This window comes from Vombatus ursinus, unplaced genomic scaffold (assembly GCF_900497805.2).
Source record: "Vombatus ursinus unplaced genomic scaffold, bare-nosed wombat genome assembly UNPS02014884.1, whole genome shotgun sequence".
In the NCBI taxonomy this organism is placed as follows: domain Eukaryota; kingdom Metazoa; phylum Chordata; class Mammalia; order Diprotodontia; family Vombatidae; genus Vombatus; species Vombatus ursinus.
Window position 1 is genome coordinate 2711246 of NW_020954662.1, and position 15644 is coordinate 2726889.

Consider the following 15644-nt stretch of genomic DNA (forward strand, 5'->3'; position numbering starts at 1 on the left):
GCCCATTCATGGATGGTAAAGTAAAGAGTTTTGGACTTGGAACCATCAATATCTAGGTTCAAATCTCACCCCCAATGACTTACTAGCTGTCTAGCTATGGGCAAGCCTCTTAAAGTCTCTGAGCCTCAGTTTCATTAGATATAAAACCAGGTTCAAAATGCCTCCCTCACAGGGTCAGTAAGAGTTAGTATGAATATAAAGACCCTTGGAAACCTTAAGAGATACATCACTATGACCACCACCACCATGATGGTGATAAAGTCCTCTTGGTATGGGAGGAGGCCTGAGCCTACGCTCTGCTGACATAGCTCACAGAAGCCCCAGGGCACCTCCAAAGAAGTCCTTCATGAATAAATATTGCATGGACCTCAGTATGTGGCCAACGCCATGCAGCAAGCACAAGAGGAATGGTAGGTAGTCTCCTATTTATCTCACATAAATCCAGTTCTACAACTCAACCCTCCAAGTTAGGTTGCTGAAAAGGAGTGGGAATGAGGAGAAGGTGTTTTCATGGTTCAGTGGAAGAAAACACTGACTATAAAGTGAAAAAAACCTCATTTCAAATCCCACCTCTGGTGACCTTATATGACCTTGGTGTATTCAATTTACCAGGCTTCAGTTTCCTCATCTATAAAATGAGACGTCCTATGAAGTCCCTTCCTGGTCTACAGTGATGAGCCTATGATTATTACAGAATATTTTTCAAACCTTCAATGTGACTTTCAAAGCAACTTCTACATCCTCAAAAAGCCCAGAAGGTGGTGTGACTCCCTAAGTCAAATCTCAAGTCTATTTAGAAACATGGGACTTAGTGCTGCAATCATCTAGTTCAGCCTCTTCATTTGAACGACGAAGAAACTGAGGTCCGGGGATAGAAAGTGAGCCAGAATTTCCAGGACATCATCTTAGTCAGCACTATGTTGGCTCAGACTGTGATGGGTGTGTGTTTGTGTGTGTGTGTGTGTTTGTGTGTGTGTGTGTGTGTGTGTGTGTGTACGGCTCAGACTGTGATGGGTGTGTGTTTGTGTGTGTGTGTGTGTGTGTGTGTGTGTGTGTGTGTACGGTAAACCTGTGTCCATAAACACAGCTGACAGAAAACGTGTTCAGAGTTTCAATGAGCCAGCTCAAGGAATCACATCGGATATTGCTGAGCCCCCCACCACCACCCCGACCCACCTTGATTGGCTCTGAGTCAGAAAGGGAAAGTCTAGAGAGAGTGGCCCTGCTTTCTCTGCACTTCATCTTCTCTTCCCAGTTCAAACCCCTGCAGCCTCTTTTTTTCTTCCTCTCTCTTCTGCAACATCTTTCATTCTGAGGTAGCACCATAGCGCATAGAGCAGTGGCCCTGGAGTCAGGAAGACTCATCTTCATGAGTTCAAACCTGGTCTCAGACACCTCCTGGGTGTGTGACCCTCAGCAAGTCACCCAACACTGTTTATCTCAGTTTCCTCATGTGTAAAATGAGCTGGAGAAGGAAATGGCAAACCACTCTAGTATCTTTGCCGAGAAAACCCCGAATAGGGTCACAAAGAGTCAGACATGACTGAAAACGATCTCACCAGAGTCATTGGTGGGAAGGGATTTCAAGGGGTCATTTAGTCTATCCCCCTGCCTCTGGCAAGCCCATAGACAAATTATCCCAGGCAAAGGGAACTGGACATAGTGTCCAAAATGTCAGCCATGGCACTGATAGATCTTCTATCCCATGAGAAAGGAGAAGTTAAGAGTTTTGCCCAAGAAAACAGGGCAATCATATAATATATTGGATTAGTCTATGTGTGTCATATGGGGAAGTGAGCTAGTTCTAATCAGATAAGGCTGAATCAACATAAAGAGTGCCTTGTGGCCAAAGAGGGTTTTGTGTCCACACCTGGAATGTGTCCTGCTTCCCCACCCCCATCTGAGTCCCTACTTAGCAATCCTACTCACTCTTCAAGACCAGGCTCAAATGCCCACAACTACAGATGGGGGGCACAGGGTGCATGATGAGGGCACAACCGCAGGAACAGGGCTGGAGGGTGGTCCTTCCGTCAACCTCTGCTTGAAGAAACAGAATGGAAAAACACACACACACACACACACACACACACACACACATACACGTTTCCAAGACCTATTAAGTCTCAGAGCTGAAACCAATCAACAAGTATTTATTAACTATCTACTATGTGCCAGATAGGCAAAAATGAAACAAAGACTCATTCAGTCCAAAGCCCCACCCTGCCCTCAATATTTTACAGAAGAAGAAACTGAGGCTAGGAGTGGCAAGAGACTTGCCCAATGTCACATGGCTGGGGAGGGAACATTGTGTAGGAACTTAAGATTTGGAGTCAGAAAGGACACCAGAGGCCATCTAGCCCAACTCACTCATTTTACATGTAAGAAACTACCCCCTTTCAAATGTGCACAGTTTGGTTGTTGAGAGGGGAAGAGAATATTGGAATGAAGAAAACAGACTAAACTAAAGTGTGAAGAGACAAAATCTCCCAGATAAAATGTTGAAGAGTAACGCAAGGTATCCTGACCCCCAGTCAAGTCAAGTCAGCACCCTTTTATTAAGTACTTACTATGTGCCAGGCAGGCACAGTGCTGAGATCTAGAGATAAAAAGAAAAGGGGGGAAAAGTTGTCCCTGCCTTCAAGGAGTTTACAATCTAATGGGAGAGATAACATGCAAACAACTTGGATAAATCAGGATTGATCACCAAGGGCAGTCATTAGCATCAAGGGAGATCAGGAAAGGCTTCTTGTAGAAATGGGATTTCAGATAAGATCTGAAAGAAATCAAATAAGCCAGGTGATGGAAAAGACGAGGAAAAGCATTGCAGGCAGAGGAGACAGTCAGTAAAAATGTACTGAGTCAGGAAATAGAGTGTCTTTTTCGAGGAACAAAAATGAAGCCAGTATCAGTAGGTTTTGTGGAGAGTAATGTGTAAGAAGACTGGAAAGTTAGAAAGGGGCTAGGTGATGCAGGACTTTAAAATCCAAAATTAGAAAACCTTTCCCTCAGATTAAGGTGCCGAGAGGACTATTTTAAGGCAGGGCAACGAATGAGGGGGCAGAACATTGCGGTCCATCAATTCTTTGGCATATGACTGTGTTTTAAAGTTTTGAAATCTATACCTGAGAAACTATTCCACAAATAATTGTCAAGAAACTATGGGAAGATAAGTTCATACCTGACAGAGAGATGGATTTTCTTAAGTTTTGCCTCATAAGGTAAAGATGAGTCATTGATCACTGGAGGCTCTGATTTGAGGCAGTGGAAGAAGATCACTAGAGAAAAGGCTTTGAGAAAAAATTACAGGAAGGTATATTAATAAAAAAAAAAAAAAGCCAGCTGAGTGCAGGAGGAGTCACAAGTAATGAGTAGGGAACAAAAGATTTAGAAGGTTTCCATCTCAGACAAAGGATTCTTCAGCTGCTTTGATGGGAGCCTACAGTTTGGAAGAGAGGAATCACTTTTCTGATTGGTTGGAAAAGGGCTGGGTCACAGGTGAGAGCTCTCCATTTGCTCTGCTGACTGAAGGAAAGCTGAATCCTACTACTATGCATAGGGCTATTTGAACTCAATGCTTTTGGGCAACCGTCAGAGGCCCAAAGGAGGGGAAAACCCTTCGGGATACCTGGCTTGATGAGGAAGAAACAGAGTGAAATACAAGCTTTGCATTTGTTTTGCTATGAGCTTGGCTAATTGGAGAAGAGGCATTGCTTTGCTAGAAGCTGATGAGAGAAAGCTCTTCACCATTCAGTGAAGAGTTAGCTGGGCTTGTCTTCATCACCCACACACTAACCTGAGGGGTTTTATAGTTCTCTGCCTAAAGGAACTGAACAATACTCATTTTATTTTTTAATGAAAGAGCATAACACTTTCTCAGCCCTGGATCAAGGGCCTCAGTGAGCTTTTTTGCTGAATCCTCCTCCACATCATGCCCTCCAACCATAGGTGTCCCTCAGGGTTCTATCTTGGGCCCTCTTTTCTTCTCTCTCTCTATTTCTTCACCTGGTGATCTCATCTGTTCCCATGGACTTGATTATCATTTCTATGCTGATGATTCTCAAATCTACCATTCCTACCCTAGTCTCTCAGCTGACTTCCAATGTTGCATCTCCAATCGCCTTTTAGACATTTCAAACTGGATAGCCAGTGGACATCTTAAACTCAACAAGTCCAAAACAGAACTCATTATCTTTCCCCCTAAATCCTGCCCCCCTCCCCACCTTCCCTATTACTATGGAGGGTAACACTATCCTCCCAGTACCCCATATTCCCAACATAGGAGTCATCCTGGACTCTTCACTTTCTCTCACTCCGAAGCTGTTGCCAAGGCCTCCCGATTTCATCTTTGCACCATCTTGCAAATATGCCTCTCCTCTGACACTGGCCCCACTCTGGTGTGGGCCCTCATCACCTCACACCTGGGCTACTGTAATAGCCTGGTAGTAAGTCTGCCTGCTTCAAGTCTCTACCCACCCAATCTATTCTCCATTCAGTCACCAAAGTGATTTTCCTAAAGTACAGGCCCCTTCATGTCACTCCCCCACTCCCACTCAATAAACTCCAGGGGTTCTCCATTAGCTACAGGATCAAATACAAAATCCTCTGTTTGGTGTTATCTACAGTCCTTCCCAACCTAGCCCTTCCTACCTTCACAATCTTCTTACACCTTCCTCCTTGACATATACTCATCAATCCAATGACACTGACTTCCTGGATGTTCCACAAACAAGACATTCCATCTTGGCTCCAGGCATTTCCTTTAGCTCTCCCCCATGCCTGGAATGCTGTCCTCTGCTCTGACTACAGACCTCTCTGGCTTCCTTTAATTTCAAACAAAAATCCCATTTTTTGCCCAAAGTATTTCACAACCCCTCTTCACTCTCAGGCCTTTCCTCTGTTTAATTATTTTCTGCTTAACCGTCTAGTGCTTATTGGCACATATTTGTTTGCAGGTTGTCTCCCCCATTAGATTGTAAGCTCCTTGAGGGCCAGAACTGTCTTTTGTTTCTTTGTATCCCCAGTGCCTAGCACAGTGCCTGGCACACAGCAAATGCTTAATAAATGCTTGCTGGCTTCCATCTCTCTCTGCTCCAATTTAGCCTTCATCAAGTGCCATTGTAATCTTACTCCTGATTAAGCCCCTCCTTCAAAAGCCTTCATTGGTTCCCCGGTGCCTATAGTATATGATGCCAAGTTGTTATCCTGGCATTTAAGGTTCTATACAATTTGGCTCCAATCAGCAATGGCACAGTGGGTTGCAAGCTGCCCTTAGAGTCAGGAAGACCTGAGTTTCAGTCCGATCTTTAATACCGGTTGAACAAGTCATGCCACTACTTTGTGTCTCGGTTTCTGTCTCTGTAAAATGAAGAGATAGGAACAAACCGGCTCCTATAGGGTCCCTTCCAACTGTCGATCTATGATCCCATGAGCTATTCCAGCCTCACTGCATCCTGTTCTTTCCCTTGACAATTATTTTGTCTTCTTTTATATATATATGATGTTTCCCTGGCAATGTCTTATAAGTTCTTTGAATTATTTTATTTGGGGGTTTTTGTGCCCCATACCTAGCACTGCTCTCAGCACACAGGTGCTTAATAAGATCATAAGAGTTGGATGACTGCAACATCTGAACTCCTGAGACCACCCCTGATCTAGTCCAATTTCTTCATTTTACAGACAAGGAAACAGAGGCCCAAGGAGGTGCCAGTGTGGTGTAGACAGTGGCGGATAGAGTGCTGCACCTGGAAATCAGGATGACCTGGATTTAAATTCTGCCTCAGACACAGCCTAGCCATATGGCCCTGGACAAGTCACTTGACCTCCCATATCCCTCCCATAAATCTTTATCTCCTGACACCATGCCTTTGCACAAATTGCAGTCACCTCCCCAGGCCAGGGACACCCTCCTTCCTCACCTCTACCTCTTAGAATCACTGGCTTCTTTCCAGTCTCTGCTCCAATACCCGCTTCTGGAGGAGGCTCTTCTCCATCTACTCAGCTACTAATACCTTCCCCTTCTTGTATGTTATTACCATATTGTCTCCTCCATTAGACTGGAAGCTCTTTGAGGGCAAGGCCTAGTTCTGCCTTCCTTTGTATCCCTAACACAGTACCTAGCATAGATTAAGTGCTTAAAAAAATTTTTTTTGACATTGCTTCAGCCTGAACAATTCTCCCCATTCCTTTCCCTGCCAACCCCCTAGAAGACAAGATGTATGAGGTGTAAGCACCTCAACTCAGAAATGTGTGCCTTGCTTCAGGCCTTTCCTAGCTGCTCAATTTTGGTGAAGTCATATAATCTTTGTCTGCCTCAGTTTCCTTGTCTAAAAAATGGCAGGTTTAGATTGATGACTTCTAAGGCCCCTTCCAGCTCCAAATCCATAATCCCATGAAAAGTCTCTCTACACGGCAATAAAAGGAAACCAAACTTGAGCCAAAAACAACAAAGTTTGTGCCAAATTATTAAAGTGAGACTACACAGCCATCCCTTCTTTTAATGACAAGAATAAAAAGTTACATCTACTGTTGAGGTCATCGTTCCACTGGGAAGTTTGCTTAACTTTGCAGTGAATGAACTTTGTTAGGAAGTGTCTACTGACCCAAACAAAATACACCAATTGTTTTATAAATAAGCAATCCACAGTTGCAGCCTCCACTCCCTACTGCCTGTGCTCCACTTCTGGACCCTTGAAGCCTGGTTTCTAATCCCATTACTCCAATAAATCTGATCTCTCAACTGCTGGGTTCCATCTGGTCCATCTTCCTTGACCTTCTTGCAGTATTCAATATGGCTTCTGTCCTAAATAACCTCTGGCTTCCATAACACTGCTCTCTCCTGGTTCTTTCTATCCCTTCCTGCCTCCTCAGTCTTTTTTCCCTGAGTGACTTAGGAAGGGCTTCACCATCCTTCTACTTTCTGACCTTGAATGTGACCCTTGGGATAGTCTTCCTGGGCCCCCTTCTCTTTCTTCCTCTTGGTAACCTTAGCAGCTCCCATGAGTCCAGGGATCACCTCCATGCAGATGACTTCCACGTCTATGTATCAAGCACTAACCCTTCCCCTGAGTTCTAGTCTCACACCTCCAACTGCCCAGTGGAGATCTCCACCTCAAACCAAACACATCCAAAAGTGAACTCTCCTCTAAACCAACTCTTCCTCCCAACTTCCCTGCTTCTATTGGCGATAGCACTTTCTATCAGGTGACAGTGATGGATCCCTACTCACAATTTCCTAGAGCACCTGTCTAGATCTCTTCTTTGCCCTTTATCACACCTTCCTTACATAACAGAACCTGTGAACACGTCATTGCTAGAAGCTAATTAGAGAAAGCTCTTCACCATTTAATGAAGAGTTAGCTGGGCTTGTCTGTATTGCCCAGAGGGTTAACCTGAGCAGTTTTGAAGTTCTCTGGCTTTAGAGACAATAAGGCAAAGGTTTCATTGTATCATCTTTGTATCCTCAGCACCAAACTCTGAGTCCATAGCAGATATTTAAAAAATTTGCCAAAATGAATTATATTATAAAAGCCCACGTCCCAACTGCCAACTTCTCCCTGAAGCCCCCAGCTGGAAGCAATTTCTCCCTCCTTGAATCTCCAAAATCATTCTATTTAAACCTCTCTTAAACAGAGAGAGGCAGTGTGGTACATTGGATAGGAAGCTGATACAGGAACCAGAAAGATCAATTGGCTATGTGATCCTGGACAATTCATTTACCCCTTTAGTCCCAAATGGCATAGTAGATAGAGCAATGGACTTGTAGTTTAGAGGACCCAAGTTCAAATGCTGCCTCTAAAACTTACTAGCTATGTGACCCTGGACAAATCTCTCTCATCCCCTGTTTCCTCATCTAAAATATGGACTACGATAATAGCACCTGCCTCACAGGATTGTAGAGAAGATCAAAGGAGATAACAGGAAAATTGTTTTGTAAACCTTATAGCATTTTTTTAACCTTATAGCATTTTATAAATGCTAACTAGTGGTAGTAGTAGTAGCAGTGGTAGTAGTAGTATTTGTAGTAATAGTAGTAGTAGTAGTGGTAGTAGTGGTGATAGCAGTAGTGGTAGTAGTGGTGGTAGTAGTAGTGGTAGTAGTGGTGGTAGTAGCAGTGGTAGTAGTAGTAGTAGTAGTAGTAGTAGTAGTAGTAGTAGTAGCAGAAAAGATAGATATCTGCATTGGTAGAGGGAGTTTCCTCATCTGGGAATTTCCTAAATCAACAAAATCACCAGTCTCTAACCTTGTCATGTCTTATTATAACTTGTTATGTATATATGTGTCATAGTACCCTATGGGTGGCACAGTAGATTTGGAATCAGAAAGACCTGAATTCAAATCCAGCCTCAGATACTAACTGGGTATGTGACTCTGGGCAAGTCACTTAACATCAGCCTCAGTTTCCCCATCTGTAAAATGGGCATAATAAAAGCACCTTCCTGCCAGGGTTATTGTGAAAATAAAATGAGATACCATATGTAAAGTGCTTTGTAAACCTTAAAGCACCACATAAATGCCAGCTGCTATTAATTAGTACTATTGAAATTCCTTGAGGACAGAGACTTTTTATCTTTTATCTTTCTATCCCTGCCCCCCCAACTCCTCCCTTCTAGCACCTCTCTTCTAGCAAATGTTTGGTAGATTGTTGTCCTTCCTTCTGAGGACCAAAATGACATCACTATGTTGGAGTCTATGTTTATTAAAAGAATGAATAATTACTTCCTTTGATATTCTTAGATAATCATTTCTCTCACTGGTTAACGAATAACCTTTTCAGTATTAAAGACAGGGACTGGACCTATGATTTCATTGGTGTGGAAATTCACTGGATAAAGGAATTCCCTCTACCCATGCAAATCATCATCTTTTCTGCAACTTATAATCTTAGAAGCTGTCAAAAGCAGTGAGAGGTTCAGCAATCTGTCCAGGGTCACTTAGCCAGTAGGTGTCAGAGGTGAGACTTCGACCAGATCTCCCAGGCTCTAAGATAACTGAAGAAGTAAGTTATTGTCCTAGGCAAGACTGGAGTCCGGAGGACCAGAGTTCAAATCTGGCCTCAGATACTTACTAGCTGTGTGATTCTGGGCAAGTCACTTAAACCCTATTTGCCTCAGTTTCCTCATCTGTAAAATGAGCTAGAGAAGGAAATAGCAAACTATTCTAAGTATCTTTGCCAAGAAAACCGCAAACAAGGTCATAAAGAATCTGAAAGGACTGAAATGAGTGAACCAAGTCTTACATTTTGGATCATTGACTCATAAACCAAACACACACACACACACACACACACACACACATGCAGGAAAGATCAAGAGGATAAGGATAATCCTCAGTTTTCAGATGAGAAACTGAGACCCAGTGAGGGAGAGTCTTAAATCTGTTGAGTTTTCCTGCATATCATTTACTCTAAGACCTTTAAATGCTTTTTTTTTTTTAACTGATGTAATCTCTTTCCTACACCCCTGGAAAGCAGACAAAAGGAAGGGAGTGTTCACCATGGCAGCCTCCATGTTGGTCACCCCATGTCTGTTCTCTCCCAGCTCCAATCCAGACTTTTACTACCTAGCTCCCACCTAGCTTTTCAGTCTTATTTCATATTATTCTTTTAGTGAGGGTGGGCTGCCAACTGTTCCCTTAGTCATTTCCCACCTCCATGTGTTTGCATAAATGCTTCACCAGGTATAGAATTCCAGTAGGATTTAAAGCTCCCTCAGAACAAGAATCATTTCACCTTTACCTTTGTATCTCCAATGCCTATCGCAATACTTGGCATATGGTAGGTGCATAATAAATGCTTGTTGCATTAAATTGGCATTTAATCCAATCCCTCTTCAGTTGTGCCTGGTAGAATCCTGGCTCATGATCCTGACTCCTACTCAAGGCTTTCTCTGGACCACTTCCATCCTCCAGCTATTAGCACTCTCCAATTGCTGAATTCACTGGGTATTAGCATCACAAGACCATAGATCTGGATCTAAAAGGAACTTCAGAGCTGGCCCAACCACCATGTTTTTAGTCCAATGGCTTGCCCCAGATCACAAGTAGTAAACATGAGGGTCAAATCTGAACACAGGTCCCCTGACTGCAGTCAATATTCTTTCCCCTTCTTCATTTCTTCCTCCTTTATAGATAATCTACATTCATTTACTCATGACCCAGTTGTATTCCCCAATAGAATGTAAGCTCCCTGAGGGCAAGGACTGCTCAGTTTCCATTTTTGTATCCCCAGGGCCAAGCACAGTGCCAGACCCAGAGTAGCCACTTAATAAATATGTGCTGAATCAAATTAAACTAATTATACTGCCACCAGAAGAATCTTTCTCAAGCAGAACTCTGATAGGATAATTCAATCACTTCCTACTGCCTGCTGAGCAAACCGTAAAAATTTCAACCTGAAATTCAAGGTCCACTGTGAATGGGCCCCAACTGACCCTTCCAGATTTATGTCCCATGACTCCTTGTCACATACACTATACTCCTCCCCCAGAAGACTAGCCACAATTTCCCAAGCTCTTGGCTCCCTCTGTACCTCTTTGGAGGCCAGCCTAGAATGTCTCCAATCTACTTTTCTACTTGTCAAAATCCTATCCTATCTTCGAAGCCCAGGCCAAGTATTACGACATCCATGAATTTTCCCTGATTTTCCCAAATCAGAAGTACCTCTGAATTCCCATAAACTGGTAATTCCTTTATGCGGTAGTTACAGTAGGTATCTCTGTCCCCTCTTATTTCTCTGTGAACTCTTTGAAGACAGTGATCAAATCCTGCCTCAGTTTCCTCTTCTGCATAAGGAAGGAGCTAGCTAAGATGAACCCTATAGCCCCTTCCACCTCTGGCATTCTATGATCTGAGGTCCTTCCCAATTCTAAGGTTCCTTTCTAGCTCTGACATTCTTTTTTTCTGAGGACTGACCATCCTGACATTCTAAGGTCCCAAGTTCCCTGCTGGCTCTGACAATCTACAAATTTAGACATTGTGGCATACTTGGAGGAGTGGCCAACTTGAAATCTGTTCTTAGTTGAAATCGTGACCTACAGGCCAGTCCCTGTATCTCTCTCTTAGGTTCCATATCTCTAAAATGGGGGTAATCATGTTCAGACTGCCTGTATCCTGGGGTTGTTGGGAGGAAAGTACTTTATAGGCCCTAGCACATTACAGTAATGCCCCTTAGGCATAGCAGTAGTGATGGTGACAGTATCTATGAATCCAGGTATTTTTCCTATCACTGATCACATGATAGGTACTAAATAAATGGTTGAATTAGATCTGCTCTAGGGAAACTGAGGCACAGTAGAGGAGCCACTGAGTATCAAGTGTGAGATGGCCTTCACACAGTTCACACAAGTCCATGGCAGAGATAGGATTTAAACTCAGGAGTCTTTAATTGCCGGCAAAGACCCTCAGACCCAGTGGCCCATACTCTCATCCATACTGACTTTTCAATTCTGTACTCCAGAGATGGGTATGACAGCCCCTCAGGACCCAAACAGGCCCCCCCTCCCTTCTAATACAAAACGGGAAACACAATCAGAAAAAAAAATAATAATAAAGTCTGGTGGTTACAGTACCTACTGCAGGCTGAGGAGACGGATCTGAGGAAGCCATCTGCCTGCAACTATGCTCAGCTCACCACCTTCTCCTATTGGAAGAAAGAGAGGAAATGCAATCAGAGGGGAAGGGGAAAAGAAGTCATGGAGAAGCCTGGAGAGGCTTCATTGGCATCCCAAGGTTGGGCGATCAGAACACACAGACACACACAGACACAGACACACAGACACAGACACAGACACACACACACCCCCTATCTCCCATACAGCCTTCACCTCTGCCAGCTTAGCAGCTGCCCCACTGGCTGTAGGAGGCACTTCCAAGCCAATAAAGAGCCTGATCACCTCTTTTTGCAAATCATTAACCCAAAGATAAACCACAGGTGGATCGTGTAGCGTTGGCTACTGTCCCACCCTCTTCCAGCCCCCACTGCAGATCTCGCCACTGCCCAAGCAGACCAGGCAGCTTTCAAATACCATGAACCCTCAAAGACTCCTGCTTGCTCCAATCTGGAGTGGACATTCCAGCTACCACTCAGATCCCAACATCAGCAGTAAGTTAAGCCTGGTCCTAGAACGAAGAAGGAACATAAGAAGAAAAGGTGGCCAGCTACCTTCTGGGAACTGGCAGGATATTTCCTCTTTCTGGCCAAACATTAACCATCCTTTCCCTCTCTAATTGGCTCAACATCTCATCTACTAGCGGATTGGAGGCCTCACCCTCTTTGGCCCTCCATGTCCCCATTTGAGAGAATAAGTGGAATGGTGTACTGGGGAGAGGGCTTCATTGGTCACCAGGAATTTCCAGGCTCAAATCTTAGCTCTGACTGAGGCTCCCTTAGAGCAAGGAAAACCTGAATTCAAACCCTCTCTGGTTACTGGTTGTTAGTAGCTTCACGACCTAGGAAATTCCTTAACTTCTATGTGCCTCAGTTTCCACATCTATGACATGAGGAAGATATGCCTATAGCACCTATTTGAAAGGTTTGTTGTGAACCCAGATGAGATCTTGCAAGTGCTCTGAAATTCTTAAAAATACCATCTACTGGTCAGCTGTTACCATTTTTTTATCTGACTAATTGCATTCATTTAATTGGCTCTGACAAGGAAACTCCTTCTACCTAGGCAAATCTATTCTATGACTTTAAGCCTTTGGGCATTCTCTGGAGTAGGCAAGAAGGGCCTGGGTCAATGACTCCATTTTATAGACAGAGAGAAGCTACCTGACACACAGCTAACGTCCAAGGCAAAATTCAAACTTGGGTCTTCCTAACTCCAAATCAGGTATCTCTTCCACATCACGACTTTCCCCACAGCGGTTTCAATATATCCATGGGTCAGCATAAGAAATTAAATGGGAATTTTGCAGAAGCCAAAGACAACACAGAGCTTATGACCAAATACTTAACCTAAATTTACAATAAATATCCCATAAAAGAAAAAGTAAAAATTCAGACTTCTTGTTTGGCATGAAGGGAGGACCAGAAAAATTTACTGCGCACTGCACCCCTAACCTCCATGATGTGGAAGGTGTACCACCTGCCTGCCTCAATGTTGTTCTTTAAAGGGGGGAGTGAGAGTTATGACTTATTCCTTACCTAAAGAAAATAAAGCTTGAAAAAAGAGGAAGGAGGAAGGCAAAGAGAAGGAAAGAAAGGGGCAGGGAGAAAGTGTGATATAGATAGGAGCCCTTGTTTTCATCACTGGCCATATTCAAGGCAAGCAACGCAAGTCTTTGGACAAAAGGGCCCCAGATGGCAGGTGTTCCTCACTTCCAGGGTCGGGATCACAGAGACTTTTCGGGCTTTCCTCTCCCTGGGGCCAGAGACTCAGAGACAACAAGCCCAAAGCAGAGTCTGCTAACGGGACCAGATGGCCTCCCCTCTAGGGTTAATCAATCAACATCACAAAGATCCAGGTCTTGGATAATTAATGGACCCCACACTAATCCATTAAGAGCCACCACCCCCAACACACAGCCCAGGATTTGTGTCTCTTCGCTACCCTTCATTTATAACAACCTAGCCCCATTTGACCCCAGGATCCCCCAGCTCTGAGACTCAGGTCTTGGCTTTTAAGGAAGGATTCTATATAAAGGGTAATACGATGAAAGTATCATGAGCACCAGAATTAGAAGTTGAAAAGCCCTGGCTTCTCACCTCAGCTCTGCTCCAAATTCACTGTGTGACTTATGAAATTCACTGTCTCTCTCTGGGCCTCAGTTTCCTCTGCTATAAAATGGGAGCTTTGCCCCATATCCACTGATTTGATGATTCTTTTTAGTTCTACAGACACATTATCCAGCCTCATCCATCTCCTTCTTTCCCTTGACATTGGCAACCATGGTAGCTGAGACCTTCATTACTCTCTCACCTGCACTACAGCATTAGCCTTCTCACTGGTCCCCCATCTCCAGGCTCACTCCTCCCCTTCCCCAAGTCATTCTCCACCCAGATGGCAAAATGCCATTCCTAAAACACAGATCTGGTCCCTTCCCTGCTCAAGTTTCACGGGTTCCCCATTCCCCCTAGGGTAAAATCCAAGATCCTCTGCTTAGCATCTAAATTCCTTCACCTCCTGGCTCCAATCTACCCCATTAGGCTGATCTCACTTTACTCTCCTCCACATACATACTCTGCATTCAGGCCCAACTGGTCTGCCAGCTAATTCCCTGTATGTGACCTGAACAAACTGTCCTCCATGCCTGCAATGCTGTCCCTCCTCATCTCCATCTCTTTGGACCAGGAACACAGCCTGTCAAGGCTCAGCTCAGGCGCAACCTTCCTCATGAGAGCTTTCCTAATCATCATATCCCCAGCACCTAGCCCAGGGCCTGGCAATCAAGGAACCTGTCCACCGGCATTTATAAAGAGCCTACTATGTGTCTGACCAGGACTGTGCAAGCCACTGGGAATTCAAAAACAAAAATGAGAAGACATTTAATAAATAATCATTGAAGGAAAAATAAAAGGGAGGGGTAGGAAGAGATGGCCCAGACAATCTCTAAAGATCCTTCCAGCTCTGGCAGTCATGAAGTAGTAAAGTCACACTTTCTCAGAATCTCAGACCGGGAAAAAACTCCGGGGTCAGCTCCTTCAGACCCGGCACCTGACCAAACATCCCCAGCCAAAGGTCAGTCACCTTCCTCAGAAGCCCTGGGAAGGGGTGGGGGAGGGGTGCATCCTCCAGACAGAACCTCCCCAACTTTCTTTGTCAGGTATCCTCCAGCTCTTTACGCCCCCCTCCCCAAATGATTTTGAATTCACTTTGTACAAATTTCATATTTATTTGTGTACATTTACTAGAAATAGACTATAAGCTCCTTGAGGGCAAGGATTGTTTTGGTTTTTTGTCTTTGTACTTCCAGTGCTGAGAATAGTGCCTGGAACATAGTAGACATTTAATAAATGCTTGAATAAATGAATGAATGAATGAATGGTAAATACTCACCCCTCCTCTAAAACCCAACTAAAATGCTGCCGCCCCTAGGGAGCCTTTTCTATCTCAGACTTCCAAGGGCACTTCATTTTCGCCCTTCTAATATACTTAGTTTTCATTATTATGTATTACAGTTGTCTGTGTTTCTGCCCAATTCCCTTTCTAGCCTGTAAGCCCTAGGAAGAGAGGAGCTATATCTCATCCCAGCTTTGTAATCTCCCTCAATGACACACATACAACTCCTTTCACAAGGCCTCTAGCAAAATAAATGTTTATTAAATGAAATAAAATCGCATTAAATGAAATGAGCTGTTGTCTGCCATCCAAGAGTCTCAGATCCTAACTGATGTGCCTGGCAGGCCTTACCAATATGTCTATCTGTGACTATGTGTGGGCCTCAACTTCCTTCTCTATATAAAATAGGGGGTGGGGGGGGACCTAGATCACCTCTGAGGTGCCTTTTACAGCTTAGTCTACCAGCGTCCCCTAAAGCCTGCTTCTGGGGCCAAGGGCAGGAGCAGAGGTAGAAGAAGCAGGCGACCTAAGGATGGAAATGGAACAGAAAGGCTGAAAGGAGGGAGAGCAGTCAGAGCTGAGGGGCATCCACGGGCACAGCCAGGAAGAGAAGAGAAAATGGGCCCCCAAAAAGAAATGAGGCCATTG

At 44.2% G+C, this 15644-nt stretch overlaps 1 protein-coding gene across 1 annotated transcript in view; it reads right to left on the bottom strand.

Moving 5' to 3' along the window:
• LOC114028490 (rho guanine nucleotide exchange factor 10-like protein) overlaps positions 1-15644 on the bottom strand; it is a 98723-nt gene that overhangs the window by 49571 nt on the left and 33508 nt on the right. Inside the window, exon 2 of the mRNA XM_027842748.1 lies at positions 11565-11635. Coding sequence (XP_027698549.1) covers positions 11565-11601 — 37 coding nt within the window. The 5' untranslated portion in view covers positions 11602-11635. The remainder of the gene's footprint in view (positions 1-11564; positions 11636-15644) is intronic.